This window comes from Talpa occidentalis, unplaced genomic scaffold, assembly GCF_014898055.3.
Source record: "Talpa occidentalis isolate TD23 unplaced genomic scaffold, MPIMG_talOcc4v2.1 talOcc4.3, whole genome shotgun sequence".
In the NCBI taxonomy this organism is placed as follows: Eukaryota; Metazoa; Chordata; class Mammalia; order Eulipotyphla; family Talpidae; genus Talpa; species Talpa occidentalis.
The window spans coordinates 36,970,622-36,983,892 of NW_023603184.1; the positions used below are offsets into that span (position 1 = coordinate 36,970,622).

Consider the following 13,271-nt stretch of genomic DNA (forward strand, 5'->3'; position numbering starts at 1 on the left):
ATCTGATACTAACAGTTTGTAGCATGGACTATATGTCTGCCCAAGGATGATGGGAAAGAAAAATAGAGGCAAACAAATTAGCCATTGTTTTAGTATCTTGTCAGTATGATAGGGTGGTTTTGCTCCAATTTAGGAGGACCCTAGTGTTAAAGGGGTTGTTTGAATGAACAGGAGCAACCTGCCAGATATTAAGGTCAATCTACCAATTCATCAGGAATTGGCAAAAGGAACTGTTATACCCCAGAGTGGTTCTTTTGCCCAAACTGGATACCCCATCTAGTGTGCACAGAAGTCATTTAGTTTATCCTGGGGGGGACTGCACATTGATATTATCCAGTAGGATGGCCTGGTATGTTTCCATATGCCCAGCAGTCAGCCAAAGTCCACCTGACAGGCTGCATTTCTGGTCCCAATAATTGGATCAGCATTCCCAGTTCAACTCTTATCTTTCATGGACACAAAGCCTGAAAGGCTTTCTTAGGTCTGGTAACCCTAAGGCTGGTGACTCATCAATTTGTACTTTATTTCTTCAAAGACCCATTGCCATTCACAAATGTTCTGAGTCTGGGCCTTTGAGGGCTTCAAAAAGTCCAAAGTTGGGGATCTAAATTCTACAAAACTTGGCCATTCTCCAGAATCCATGCAATTGTCTCTAACTGCTGGGAGACTTGAGAGCAGAAATCACCTGTTTTCCTCTCCGTCATGAGGGTTTGTTTGCCTTTTTCAATTTCAGATCGCAAGTGTGCTACCTTTTCTTTGCACAGCTGGGCCTTCTGTAGTGACACCTTATAGCCACATTCTTCCAGGTGGTTCAAAACCAATATGGTGTTCTCTAGACAAGAGTCATAATCAGGACTGGTAATCAATAGGTCACCCACTTATTGCAAGAGGATTCCCTGTTCCAGTTGGATCTTGCAAAGATACCTGACTAGTATTTCCCCAAAGTACTTGGAAAATTCTTAGATCTTTACAGAAGCACAGTCCACCAATATTGTGATGTACTTTTGGAGGCTGGGTCCTGCCACTCAAAAGCAAAAAGTTTCTGATCCCAAGTACCTATTGGGATGCAGAAAAAAGCATCCTTCAAGACCAACTGAAACCCCAGGTATACCAGTCAACAAGGTATATGGATTTGACAGTTGGCTGTGTCCTCAACAATGTCATTAACTGCTCTCGAATCTTGCACAAAAATGACACTCATTTATGTGGGGTTTGTTTAGTGTAGGAATATTGTAGGGGGAGCAACAGGGCCGAATGAGGTCATTCTGAAGAAACCTTGTTAATGCCAGCTGAATTCCCCTCAAAGCCCCTTTCAGAGGACACTTCTTTTTCATTGGGGTCTGGATTCCTTCTACCAATTCTGTTTTTACAGGTTTACATTTTTGGCATGCCCAGGAGCATCAACCCAAACTATTTAATTTACCCTGTTAACAAATCTCAGGAGGCAGAGCTTCACCTGTTTTGGTAGAGCATCCTGATCATCATTTGATAAGCAAGGCACAACCTGAGGGTACCCATAAATGTACCCTCTGATCCTGGGGTGAGAAAACAATCTGTGTCTTCAATTTACTAAGATCAGGACCAAGGCATGGAATTGGATCCTTCCATATAAACGAACTATGTTTAAATTTTTGTCACCAAATTGACACTCCAGTGGTTACAGGAAGGTTTTTTAGTTGTGGTCTTCCCACAACCCCAGCGATGGGTACAGTTTTCTTACTGACCCATGTTGACTTTGAATTCAGAACCAGATAGATTGCTCTGGTATCTACAAAGGAGTCTATAAAATGATGTCCTATATAAGTGTTACCCGGGGCTCCACAGGGGTTATTGCAGTAGGCCTCAAATCAAGTGGATCTCTGGGCCCCTCTAGTCCTCATCTGAAACATCCTCTGTGAACAAATGTTCAATGCAAGTTTGAGAAGGAATAACATTTATGAGCCATGAGCATAACTTTAATTTCTCCTGTGTAATTAGAGTCCACAATGCCTGGGAAGATAAATACTCTATAGTAATATCTGAATGCCCCAGGATAAGACTTACATAGCCCTGGGAAATCAGCCCAAAGACTCCCATGCTACCGAGTACACTTCTCCAGAAACATTAAGGATTAATTCATGAGTAATATAAAGCCAATCTTGCACAACCCTTAGAGGCTGCTTCTGGATTGAGAATTGATTGGTGGGATTTACACCCTGAGGCTGGTGGTTTGGAATGTTGGGCTGAGACCACACTGCCTGAGACACTCCCTGTGCTCCCAACTGACATCCATATGGGGCTCTGGTTGGGGAAATGCCCTGGGACCTGGTCATTGCCCTGATTTGTTGGAGGGGTGTGCTGGCTCATGTCCCTTGGCCCCATTCCCAAAATCAGATAGCTGTTTGAGTGAATTTAGAACAGTGGAATGCCCAGTGGTAGCCATGTTGACAGTGGGGGCATTTGGTTTTTGGTTTAGCAGGTTTAGAAGTTTCACCTGAAACAGCACTGGGGCAATAATGACCAAAATGACTGGTTTACCCACAATTATAATGGGGTCTGCCAAGTATGAACAGGATTTTTCCAGTTCAGCAGATCCCCCAGGGCAAAGGGTTTATAAGACCAACAATACCCAGCAGGCTGACCCCATTCAATCTTCCCATTGGGAATTGATGAAGAGGGAACTGTCCTATTCACAGCAGCTCCCCTTACATTTTGGGTACCTCCCCTTGTATGAGAAGGCCTCCTGTATTGTTGGGGGTTAGTGAGGTTTGCAGAGCCCTCACAGCCTCCTCAGGAGGGGCACTGACCCCACCTGAATGGAAGGGATTCTGTGCCAGTGGGCTCAAGGCTGCCATTAATCGGCAGTCCTCTTCTGCGCCTCTATTACCACTGTCAGGGCAAGGGGATGGTGGTTGGTCCCCTTTCCTCTGTGCTATTAAATGTGTTTCACCTTTCCCCAAATCCAGTTTCTGGAGGGCAACCTGTATCTGCTCTTGGAGTTTCTACACCTACTCTTGCAGTTTTTCAATAGAATTTTCACCTGCTTTCAGGGCAACTAGCATGCAATTAGCATGCATGTCCAAACAATATTCAATGCCAAAAAGTCATGAAAAGACATGATTCAGGATGGTGATGAAGACTCCTAAACTCACATCCCCCCATGGATACATGGAATCTACAACTACATTCGGAAAATTTTCCTTTGAAAGAAATCCAGAACTAGCTGTGTAACTCTTACTTATCAGGTGATTAAGGATAAAGTCCACATTAAATGGGTAGGACATGCTCAGAAACAATTGTCATAAACTCCATCCTTGATGTAGGAACACACAACTGGAAGAAAACTCAACTCCCATCTTTTCCCTGAGGAGATAAGGTTTTGGATCCCAAATCTGGTGTCTCAACTTGAGAGACTTCCACCTGAGACAGTCCCAAAACACATCTACCTTAAATAGCTAATGAGGTTTGCTGCCACAAGAACCACAAGGCTATATAGAAACTAAGGGATAGTTCTTACATGGTTCATGTATACTCCTAGCTAACTCTCCAGGACCCAGTTGAAGCAGCAGCAGACTGAAATGTTCCCCGTGAAAGACTATTTGCTTATTTAAAACTCCCAAGGGACAGTCTTCTAGTTTATTTCATATGACGGGATAGCTCAAATACTTTCTGGAGAACGTGGAATCTGACTTTAAGCTCCCTTGGTCTTGAAGCAAGAATGGTGCAGTGATAAAAGGGCATGTCCCTTTACCTGTCCCACTAGACCCTCTAGATTTAACAAACTTGTTTTCTTACATACCAGGGGGAAAAGAACATTCCCCAAGAAGATAGCATCAAAATTGCTAACCTCCAGGTGATAGCAAAGCAAGCAGGTGCCAACCTGAATCTTCCCCAAAATCTCCAGATGCCTGCATCACAAGGATAGACATGCTTGCTTCCCCTTCCACTCCCTTGTAGCTCTAGATAAATACCTCTGCCCTCTGCCAAAGAGCAGGATGGTGGTCTTTCAGACATGAGTTTGCTGCCCTCAGTTTGTCAACAAGATAAATCACTTTCTTTTCCTCAAACTGCTTCTATTGGCTAAGGGAAACAGGTCAGCATTCAATATCAGCCTCATTCCAGATCTGGGGTATGTCCAGGAAAGAAACTTGGGCATCTTTCTGGCATCCTGTTTTGTGTGACTGCCACCCAGGAAACATCCCTTGATTACCTAGCTCTGAAGGCCAGCAGTGTCTGGGTACACGTGACAGAGAAAATATTATTTGGCTGTCTCCTCAAGGCGCAGTCTAAGATTGCAGATGGCTCCATATTTCCATAAAGGAGGTCTATTTGCTTATCTTAAAAGCTGTAACCTAAAGGGCATATTTCTGACTTAATGTACACTAAAGGGGACCCCCCTGTGGCACAGCAGGTTGAGCGCAGTGCTGTGAAGCTGTCTGCAGCCTCTGCAGCATGGGTTCAATTCCCAACCAGTCAGGGAGATAGCCACATGGCGCGGCAGACCTCTCCTGACTTGCCCACTGCTCCCCTCTGCAGTGTTTTCGGTTGTCTGCCTGTTCTGCTCTCTGCTGTCTCTGGTGAATTCTCTCACCCTTGCGCACCTCTGGCCTGTACCCCAGTTATTGCATAAATAAAAATAAATCTTTATATATATACATATACAATAAAGGGCAACTGCAATGCTGCAGGACAGAGATGGGAGTGACAGCTTTGAGAGCATCTTCATGCTGTCCTGCTACATTCCAGGTCACCAGTATCTCCAAGAAAGGAGCCTGTGCCCAAATCCAGCACAAGTTTTTATAATTGCCAAGTGGTATTTCATTCAATTACCTGGATCTGGTAGCCACCAGAGCTTATAGTCCTGCAGGATCTGCAAGCTGTAACAAACAGTTCGTCTATCACCCAGGGCACAACTCAGACAGGAAACACTGATCTCTGTCTTCGACTGAAAGAGGTATATTTGCATACTTTACAAGCTACAGACTGAGCGTTTGGCTTCCATTCAACCTAAATTTAGGTGCTGACTGAGGGCCTCCCCAATGGGAAATCTGCAAATATGGGAGCCATTAATATGAAAGAAGACTGCATCCACTTAATAGAAACTCTAAACAAAATGGGAATGAAGGAATCTACTTCAATATAATAAAGGCTATTGATTTTTAATATATTGCCAATATAAAAAAGGCCATATATTAAAAATCAATAGCCAATATAAAGCTTAATGGTGAAAAACTGAAACTTTTCCCTTAAGATTGGGAATAAGAGAAGAATGCTCATTGTCACAATTTCTGTTTGGATGTTTTGATAACATATCAAACACAGGAAATAGAATCCAGGTCAAAAAGGAAGTAATTCATTACTTATAGATGATATTATATTATGGGTGGCCCAGCAGTTTGTGTGCAGCACTGTGAAGCTGTCTGCAGTCTCTGCAGCATGGGTTCGATTTCCCACTGGCCAGGGAGATACCCACATGGCATGGCAGACCTCTCCTGTCTCACCTGCTGCTCCCCTTAGCAGTGTATTTCAGTCCGTCTACCTGTTCTGCTCCCTGCTCTCTGGTGAATCCTCTCACCCTCCCGCACCTCTGGCCTGTACCCCAGTTCTTGTATAAAAATAAATCTTTAAAAAATTCTAAAGATTCCAAGAAGTTATTAGAAACAAATAAATACAGTAAAGTGACAAGTTACAAAATCAACATACAAAAATCCACAGCCTTTTTATATACAATGAACAAGCAAGAGAAATTAATAACTTCATTTACTATTTTGAAAATTAAATGCCTAAGAATCAACCTAACCTAAAGAGAAATGACTTATATAAGACATTACTAAAGGGACTTAGATAGCAACATAAGGAGATGGAAAGATATCTCATGTTCATGAATGGGGAGAATCAGAAGGCTAATCAACATGGTTTTCCTGCCTAAAATGATATACAAATTTAATACAATTACCATGAAAATAGCCATAATTTTCAAAAAATTGAACAAAAAGTATTGTAAGTTATTTGGAACCCAAAAGTCCTCAAACTGCAAAAGCAACCATGACAAAGGAGAGAAACATGGGTATCTTGTTACCTAATTTCAAACTTTATTACAAAGCAAAAAGTACTAAAAATATCCTACTGGCACAAAATAGATACATGGCTCAATGGAACAGAATTGAAAGTCCAGAAATAAATCTACATACACGCCAGCACCTAATCTATGATAAAGTAACTATGACCATGAGATTAGGAAAGGACATTCCTTGTAATAACTGGTGCTGGAAAAATTAGAAAGCCACACAAGAGTGAAGTTGGATCACTTGCTAACCCTTTATACAAAATAAGGACCAAATGGAGCAAAGATTTAGATATAAGACCAGCAACAATAAAATGCTTAGAAGAAAAACTGGTGATATATTCCATGATAACAATGATAAAGATACTTTTGGTGATTAACCTCTATGTCAAGGGAATTGAAGAAAAAAAAAACTTGGATTACCTCAAGTTTAAAAGCTTCTATATAGAAAATGTAAGATGATTAAAGATACCTTATTGCATGAGAGAAAATATTAACATATAACTGACAAGGGATAACTGATTTATAAACTCATACAATTCAACATAAAAATTAAATAAAAATGTGCAGCAGATATGAACAAACAAATCACTAAAGAGGATCCAGAGGGGGGCCTCCCCGGTGGCGCAGCGGTTGAGCGCTGGGTTGCGAAGCTGCCCGCGGCCTCTGCGGCGCCGGTTCGATCCCCGGCTGCTCCCCGGCCACCGGAGGAGGGTCCCACATGGCGCGCAGACCTCTCCTGCCGCCCGCTGCCCCCCTCAGCAGTGTACTTCGGTCCCTCTGCCTGCTCTGCTCCCCGCTCTGGCTCTGGTGAATTCTCTCACCCTCCCGCGCTTCTGACTGTACCCAGTGCTTGTATAAATAAATAAATCTTAAAAAAAAAAAAGAATAAAATATTAAAAGAAAAAATCTTCAAAAAAAAAAAAAGAATTAAAACCTGGGGCCTCCCCGGTGGCGCAGCGGTTGAGCGCTGGGTTGCGAAGCTGCCCGCGGCCTCTGCTGCGCCAGTTCGATCCCCGGCTGCTCCCCGGCCACTGGAGGAGGGTCCCACATGGCGCGCAGACCTCTCCTGCCGCCCGCTGCTCCCCTCAGCAGTGTACTTCGGTCCTTCTGCCTGCTCTGCTCCCCGCCCTGGCTCTGGTGAATTCTCTAACCCTCCCGCGCTTCTGACTGTACCCAGTGCATGTACAAACAAACAAATAAATAAATAAATAATACATGCCTCTTAAAAAAAAGAGGATCCAGAGGGCCAATAGACATATGAAAAGTTCACTAATGTTCATCAATGCTTTTAATAAGAGATGCAGTTTAAAACCTGCAAAAACAATGAAATACCATCTCATACCTGTGAAAACATTACATATTAAAAAGACCTCCAATAACAAATGTTTGAGAGGATACAGAAAAAAAGGAACCTATTACACTGTTTGGGGAAATGTGAACTGGTACAACCAGTATGGAAAGCAATCTGAATTTACCTTAAACTAAAAAAAAAAAAATCCAGCAGTTCCACTCAGGGTTATACCTAAAGAATAGCAGCATTGTTTACAATAGCTGAGACTTGGAACCTAGATGTTCATCAACAACCTAAATGTTCATCAATGGATGACTGTAAAGATTTGTTCTTTCTAGGACAACTACCATGGGGATTGGGAGCCAATTGGATTTCTCTCAAATACTGGCAAGTGCCATTTTTTTTTTTTTTTCATAATCCCTCTCATCATCAAAATGGAGTAGCATGAATCACTAATAGTGATTATAAAAGTATCTGCTTGTCTTGTACCTCAAATTCATACAGAAAACATTAAATCTCTGCCATATTTTCTGAAATTATTCCCCCTGCTTTACAAGCATTTTCTTTACCTATTTTTCTATTATATACTTTTCAGAATATGTACACTGCCACAAATTGTTAAATATGGAAGAGTTTCACATGCTGTAGAAACCAAAGAAATGAATTTTTGCTTTTGTGCATTATTTATATAATGCATATTTAAAAAATTAAACAGGGCAATTTTTAAAATGAACTCACTTGATATTGGGTTAAACGCATATTCCCTTCTGGAATTCTATCATAAGGTTGAGCAGTAAAAGAATAGCAACAAATGTCTGTGCCACTAGGTATGGTGGAAAACAAACTAGCCTTGCATGACTCTGGGCAGAATAAAGTACCCACAGGAATGGGCATGCACCTATTGTAAACTATGATTTCAAATACTTATTTTTAAGCAAAAATGGATGAAAAATAGTCAGAATGAAGAATTACAAAATTGGGCCTTCACACTTAAGTAATTCTATTTTCCTTTGTATAGACTTGTTTTTATATTATCAAGTTTTTTTAATGCAGTGATTAACACTAAAAACGAAAAATACATTGGTTATACCAGTATCTAATGATTCTTCCCCCATCCTCTTGTGAACTCTCTCCCAGTGTCTCCCTTGGAGTACTTAAATGCCTCAGGCCTATGGGGAAGACAGAGACCTGGAGACAGTCAAGGGTCCCAACAGGAGGGGAGAAATTAATCTGTTTTTTAGTCCTGGGAGGTGGAGGCAGATGAGGGGTGAAGACTGCTCAAAGGGGCAGTATCTGAAGGTCCAGAGGGAAGAGCACCAGTTGCTCTGTGCAACCCTTGGGAAATACCTGGCTATTTTCAGCATCTGGATAAAGCAGGGACACAGAGATTAGTGAAGAGACCAGGGGCAAGCCCTTCCCTTGACTGAACAAAATTCATCCAAGCATCCAGACTGTACAAAACGGAGCTTGAATTCTGTGGACAGCATCCCCAGTGGGTGAGTACCTTCTAGAGAGCGGTCCACTGGAAACAGACGCGGAGTTTCAGAAATTACCTTTGCCTTTTGATTCAATCAGGACATGTCTTTTTCCAGATCTAGTAAAAAGTAAAAATGTCAAATAAAAATTGGCCTGGGCAATAAGTAAAGGAAGAGGAGAAAGCCCAAGGTAAAAGACTTGCCTAGTATTCTCCAGCAGAACATGACAGTAAAAGATTGGACTGTCCCAGGCTGATTGGGTCTCTTGTCTTTAACTCCACCATCTGGCAACCTTCTCTCCTGACCTGATCCTTACACCACTAGCAGTTCTTCTAATTGAGCAAGATTTTTAAAATGCTACGCATAGTCAGGAAAGAAGAATGTGGAATTACCACGGCCACACGTAAATAACATGGTATGGATGGAGGGAATGAACCAAAGGGGAACAGTGTATTCCAGCGGCCAGGCTTCCTAATGTTTGAACTTCTATGTGCAACACACTTACAAATGTGTCACTGAATGCATGAAGCAAGAGGTAGCCAATACTCTATGTCACAGATTGGGAAGTAGAATAGAAAACAAGGCAGAAAAATTAGTTGCTAAGTCAGAGTCACCAACAGTTAGTATTTGAACCTAAATCTGCTTGCTTCTAATCATGCTTATTTCACATTAACAAAACCCCTTTCAGAAACTTCAGACCCATCAGAATGCCTCTCCCAGGACTTGAGGGCATGTCACCAATGTCCAGGTGGGGATACCTTTATGTGAGATTACACAAAATATTTCTCTGGAATGTTCTAGGAAAAGGGACACAAGTTTAGATGTCACAACCTCATTCAAATCACTCAAGATGGCAATTGTTGCTATTTTTATACAGACATCCACATTCTCTAATATAAAAACCTGGTCACAATATCAATGACGAAACTGGGTCTAGCATAAATCAAAGTTAGAAATCTGGGTTTAAATCCATCCTATCAATATTGGCTTCTTTTGTGATAAGTAGCCACTACCTTTACTTAACCTGACACTAAATAATTACTCCCCTTTCTGCTTTAGGTCAGTGGTCATCACAGTAATTTTAAAGAACACATCAGACATTCTCCCTGTTATGAGATAAAATTGCATATTGACTAGCATTCCCCTTAAATCCCTGTTCGATCTGAAACTCCTGGGTTTTTTTTTTTTTGAGGCATCCTCAAAGATGAACTATGTAATTACTTGCAGAACATAAACTTCTGATCTGCTGCCCACAGTAAACAGAATTCAGAAAAAGGAAATTATTTCCATGTGCCAAAAGCCTCACACTTGTTTCACTTGTTCTTTATACTTTATCCTTTGGAATTGATATTATTCCTATTCATTTGAAAAAGACTTGGACAAATTGCTTCAACACTTGAGTCTAAAACTCTAGACAGGGGATTCTGGTTTGTTACCTGGGTTGCTACCACAGGGCTACTTCCCAGGCTGAACTTTCCCTTCCCAATCTGATAGAGCCACAGAACCTTCCATCTGACCACTGAGGAAGTAACTTTAAGTGCTATCACTTATTGATATATAAGCACCCAATTCACAGAACTGCCAAAGTGAGAGTTCATGTACAGAACATTTGTGAATTATTGTAAAGTTCACAAAACTTTTTTCAGCACCCAATATCTGAAAGTAATCAGCAGACTCATAAAACCTTAAAAGTTAACTGTCAGAACCTACATTAGGAATCCTTAAGTTAAGAAAGGTGCATTTCTCATACATATTTGTTATGGAAATATAGCTGCTATTCATATTTTAGATGAGAATATTTGAACTGTACATGGACTTGTGTGAGACAAGTGGTTGAAACTTAGTGACTGCTTGCCCAACCACTCTGTTAAGACTAGAGATACCAAAGGATGCTTTGTAGAAGAGAGATAATCTGGATGGACCTTGAACAATAGGGGAAATTTGCCCAGGTAAAAATGGGGAAGGTGGTTCAGCAAAAACACATCTATGTGAATAAATTCACTATGATGAATGTGCAAAGTCTAAGACTTGCTGATGTGCTGAGAAACTGATGGAAAATCTGAAGGCCCAAGGCAGGGCAGGACGCAAATTAGACCCTGTCCACTCAGGTGCTATGTCTGAGGATGTGAAACATCCTTCCTGCTCAAAGAATAGAAGCCAAGGATGATGTAGGCAGTAAAGGGTCGTGTTGACTATTTTGTCCGTCTGCTCTTTTTAATCGCTATCATCAAATAATGAACAAAAAACCCATGAGATTTGCTCATAGATTCCCCTCTTCTATTTCCTATCTCAAATCATAGGTAGTGTCCAGATTCTCAAAAGTTTAATACTCTAGCCTTACAGTAAACTTCTCTTGAGGAAAATTTACCTACTCTTCATCATGAAATTAGGTAACCTTAACTAAGATCTTTTTCTTTGAGAAATGATGTGCTATGAGGTTCTTCAAAGATTTTTATAATGACAACAGTAGCATATCTGACTCCAGACCAAAACTTTGTCAAATCTAAGTGACTTCTTCAATCTACCCAAACCAGTGATAGTAAATTATACCCTCACTTACTGCAGTGATGTAAGCACTATACCAAGTAATGTCTAGCTCTAACATTATAAACATAAGTCTAATTTATTGAGTGGGTATGCTAAGACTGAACCAATGCTTTATTTCTTTAAAAAAAAAAACATACTGCTTCCAACTTTTCATTAGCATAAAATCAGCAGTTGTAGATAAATAACCGTCAGTGTTACTGATGTCGTTGGTGTGGCTAGTAGTGATGAGGGAAGCATATGCATGCACTGGGCTAAACACATTATTACATGGATTTGCATCTAATTGTTGCCCGTAGAACTTTTTTGCATTTTCCATTTCTTTTGGCAACACTTTCCAAAGTAAAATTTACTGGGTCAAAGGAGATGAACAATTTTTGGGTCTTCTATAGTGACGCATGGCATTTTCGCAGTAGAAAGCATGAGGATGCCAGTTTCTACATTTACCAAGGGTATTTTCATGTATAATTTCTTTTACAAAATACATAACATCAGTTTTCTAGGTCTTCAGATTTCCACCAGTTACCCAGGATGGAAGTAAGAAACTAGCAGTCCAATTTCCAGAAGAATGTCTTTTAAAGGAGTAAAAATCAAAAACTAAGAGTCCTGTCCTCTGGATAATCAACACCTTCAAACATGTTCGTGTCTAACAATGCCTGCTCAGTGCCTACTTCTTTCTGGCTCACCGGCATCCCAGGGCTGGAGTCCCTACATATCTGGCTCTCCATACCCTTCAGCTCCATGTATCTGGTGGCTGTCGTGGGGAATGTGACCATCCTGGCTGTGATAAAGGTGGAGCGTAGCCTGCACCAGCCCATGTACTTCTTCTTGTGCATGTTGGCCATCATTGACTTGATCCTGTCAACCTCTACCATGCCCAAACTGCTAGCCATCTTCTGGTTTAGTGCCCACAGCATTGACTTCAATGCCTGCTTGGCCCAAATGTTCTTCATCCATTGTTTTGCTACGGTTGAGTCAGGCATCTTCCTTGCCATGGCTTTTGATCGCTATGTGGCCATCTGTGACCCACTTCGCCATACCACAGTGCTAACCAGTGCAGTGGTGGGTCATTTGGGCCTGGCTGCTCTCCTTCGGGGCGTGCTCTACATTGGCCCCCTGCCCCTGATGATTCGCCTGAGACTGCCCCTTTACCGGACCCAAATCATTGCCCACTCTTACTGTGAGCACATGGCTGTGGTCACCTTGGCCTGTGGTAACACAACAGTCAACAACTTCTATGGAATGGGAATTGGCTTCCTGGTATTGATACTGGATTCATTAGCCATCGCTGCCTCCTATGTGATGATTTTCAGAGCTGTGATGGGGTTGGCCACCCCTGAAGCCAGGCTTAAAACCCTGGGGACGTGCGGTTCTCACATTTGTGCCATCCTTGTCTTCTATATCCCCATTGCTGTCTCCTCTCTCACTCACCGCTTTGGCCATCATGTGCCTCCTCATATCCATATCCTTTTAGCCAATTTTTATCTCCTCATCCCACCTATCCTCAACCCAGTTGTCTATGCTGTCCGCACAAAACAGATTAGAGAGAGACTTCTCCGCATTCTTAAGTCAGGGTCTCAACCCAAGTGACTGTTCTGCATCTGGAGAACATATGGGTATTTGGTGATGGCAACAGACTGGGGAAGTCAATGCAATAAGGCCGTGTAATGGGTCTTCAGTTGTGGAAGGAATACCAGAGAATATTCTACTTGACCATAAACTTTCTGAAAGTGGAAAGGGTAAATCGGGGCTTGAGTTTATATACTAAAATGCCCTGAATTTTATGAAGTCAAGAAAATGGATAATAGGCACAAGCATGCTGACCGCAGAAGTGAGCTCATTTTATTGGACTTTTTTGAAGGAATTCCAGCTTCTCTTTGGAGCATATTTCTACAAGGTAAAATTATATTCTAAC

At 41.6% G+C, this 13,271-nt stretch overlaps 1 protein-coding gene across 1 annotated transcript; it reads left to right on the forward strand.

The window, feature by feature from the left end:
• Window positions 1-11,992: 11,992 nt before the first annotated feature.
• Window positions 11,993-12,946, forward strand: LOC119254684 (olfactory receptor 52M1-like). The gene has a single exon (XM_037521785.1). The coding sequence runs from the start codon at window positions 11,993-11,995 to the stop codon at window positions 12,944-12,946; it is 954 nt and encodes a 317-aa protein (XP_037377682.1).
• The last annotated feature ends 325 nt before the right edge of the window (window positions 12,947-13,271 follow it).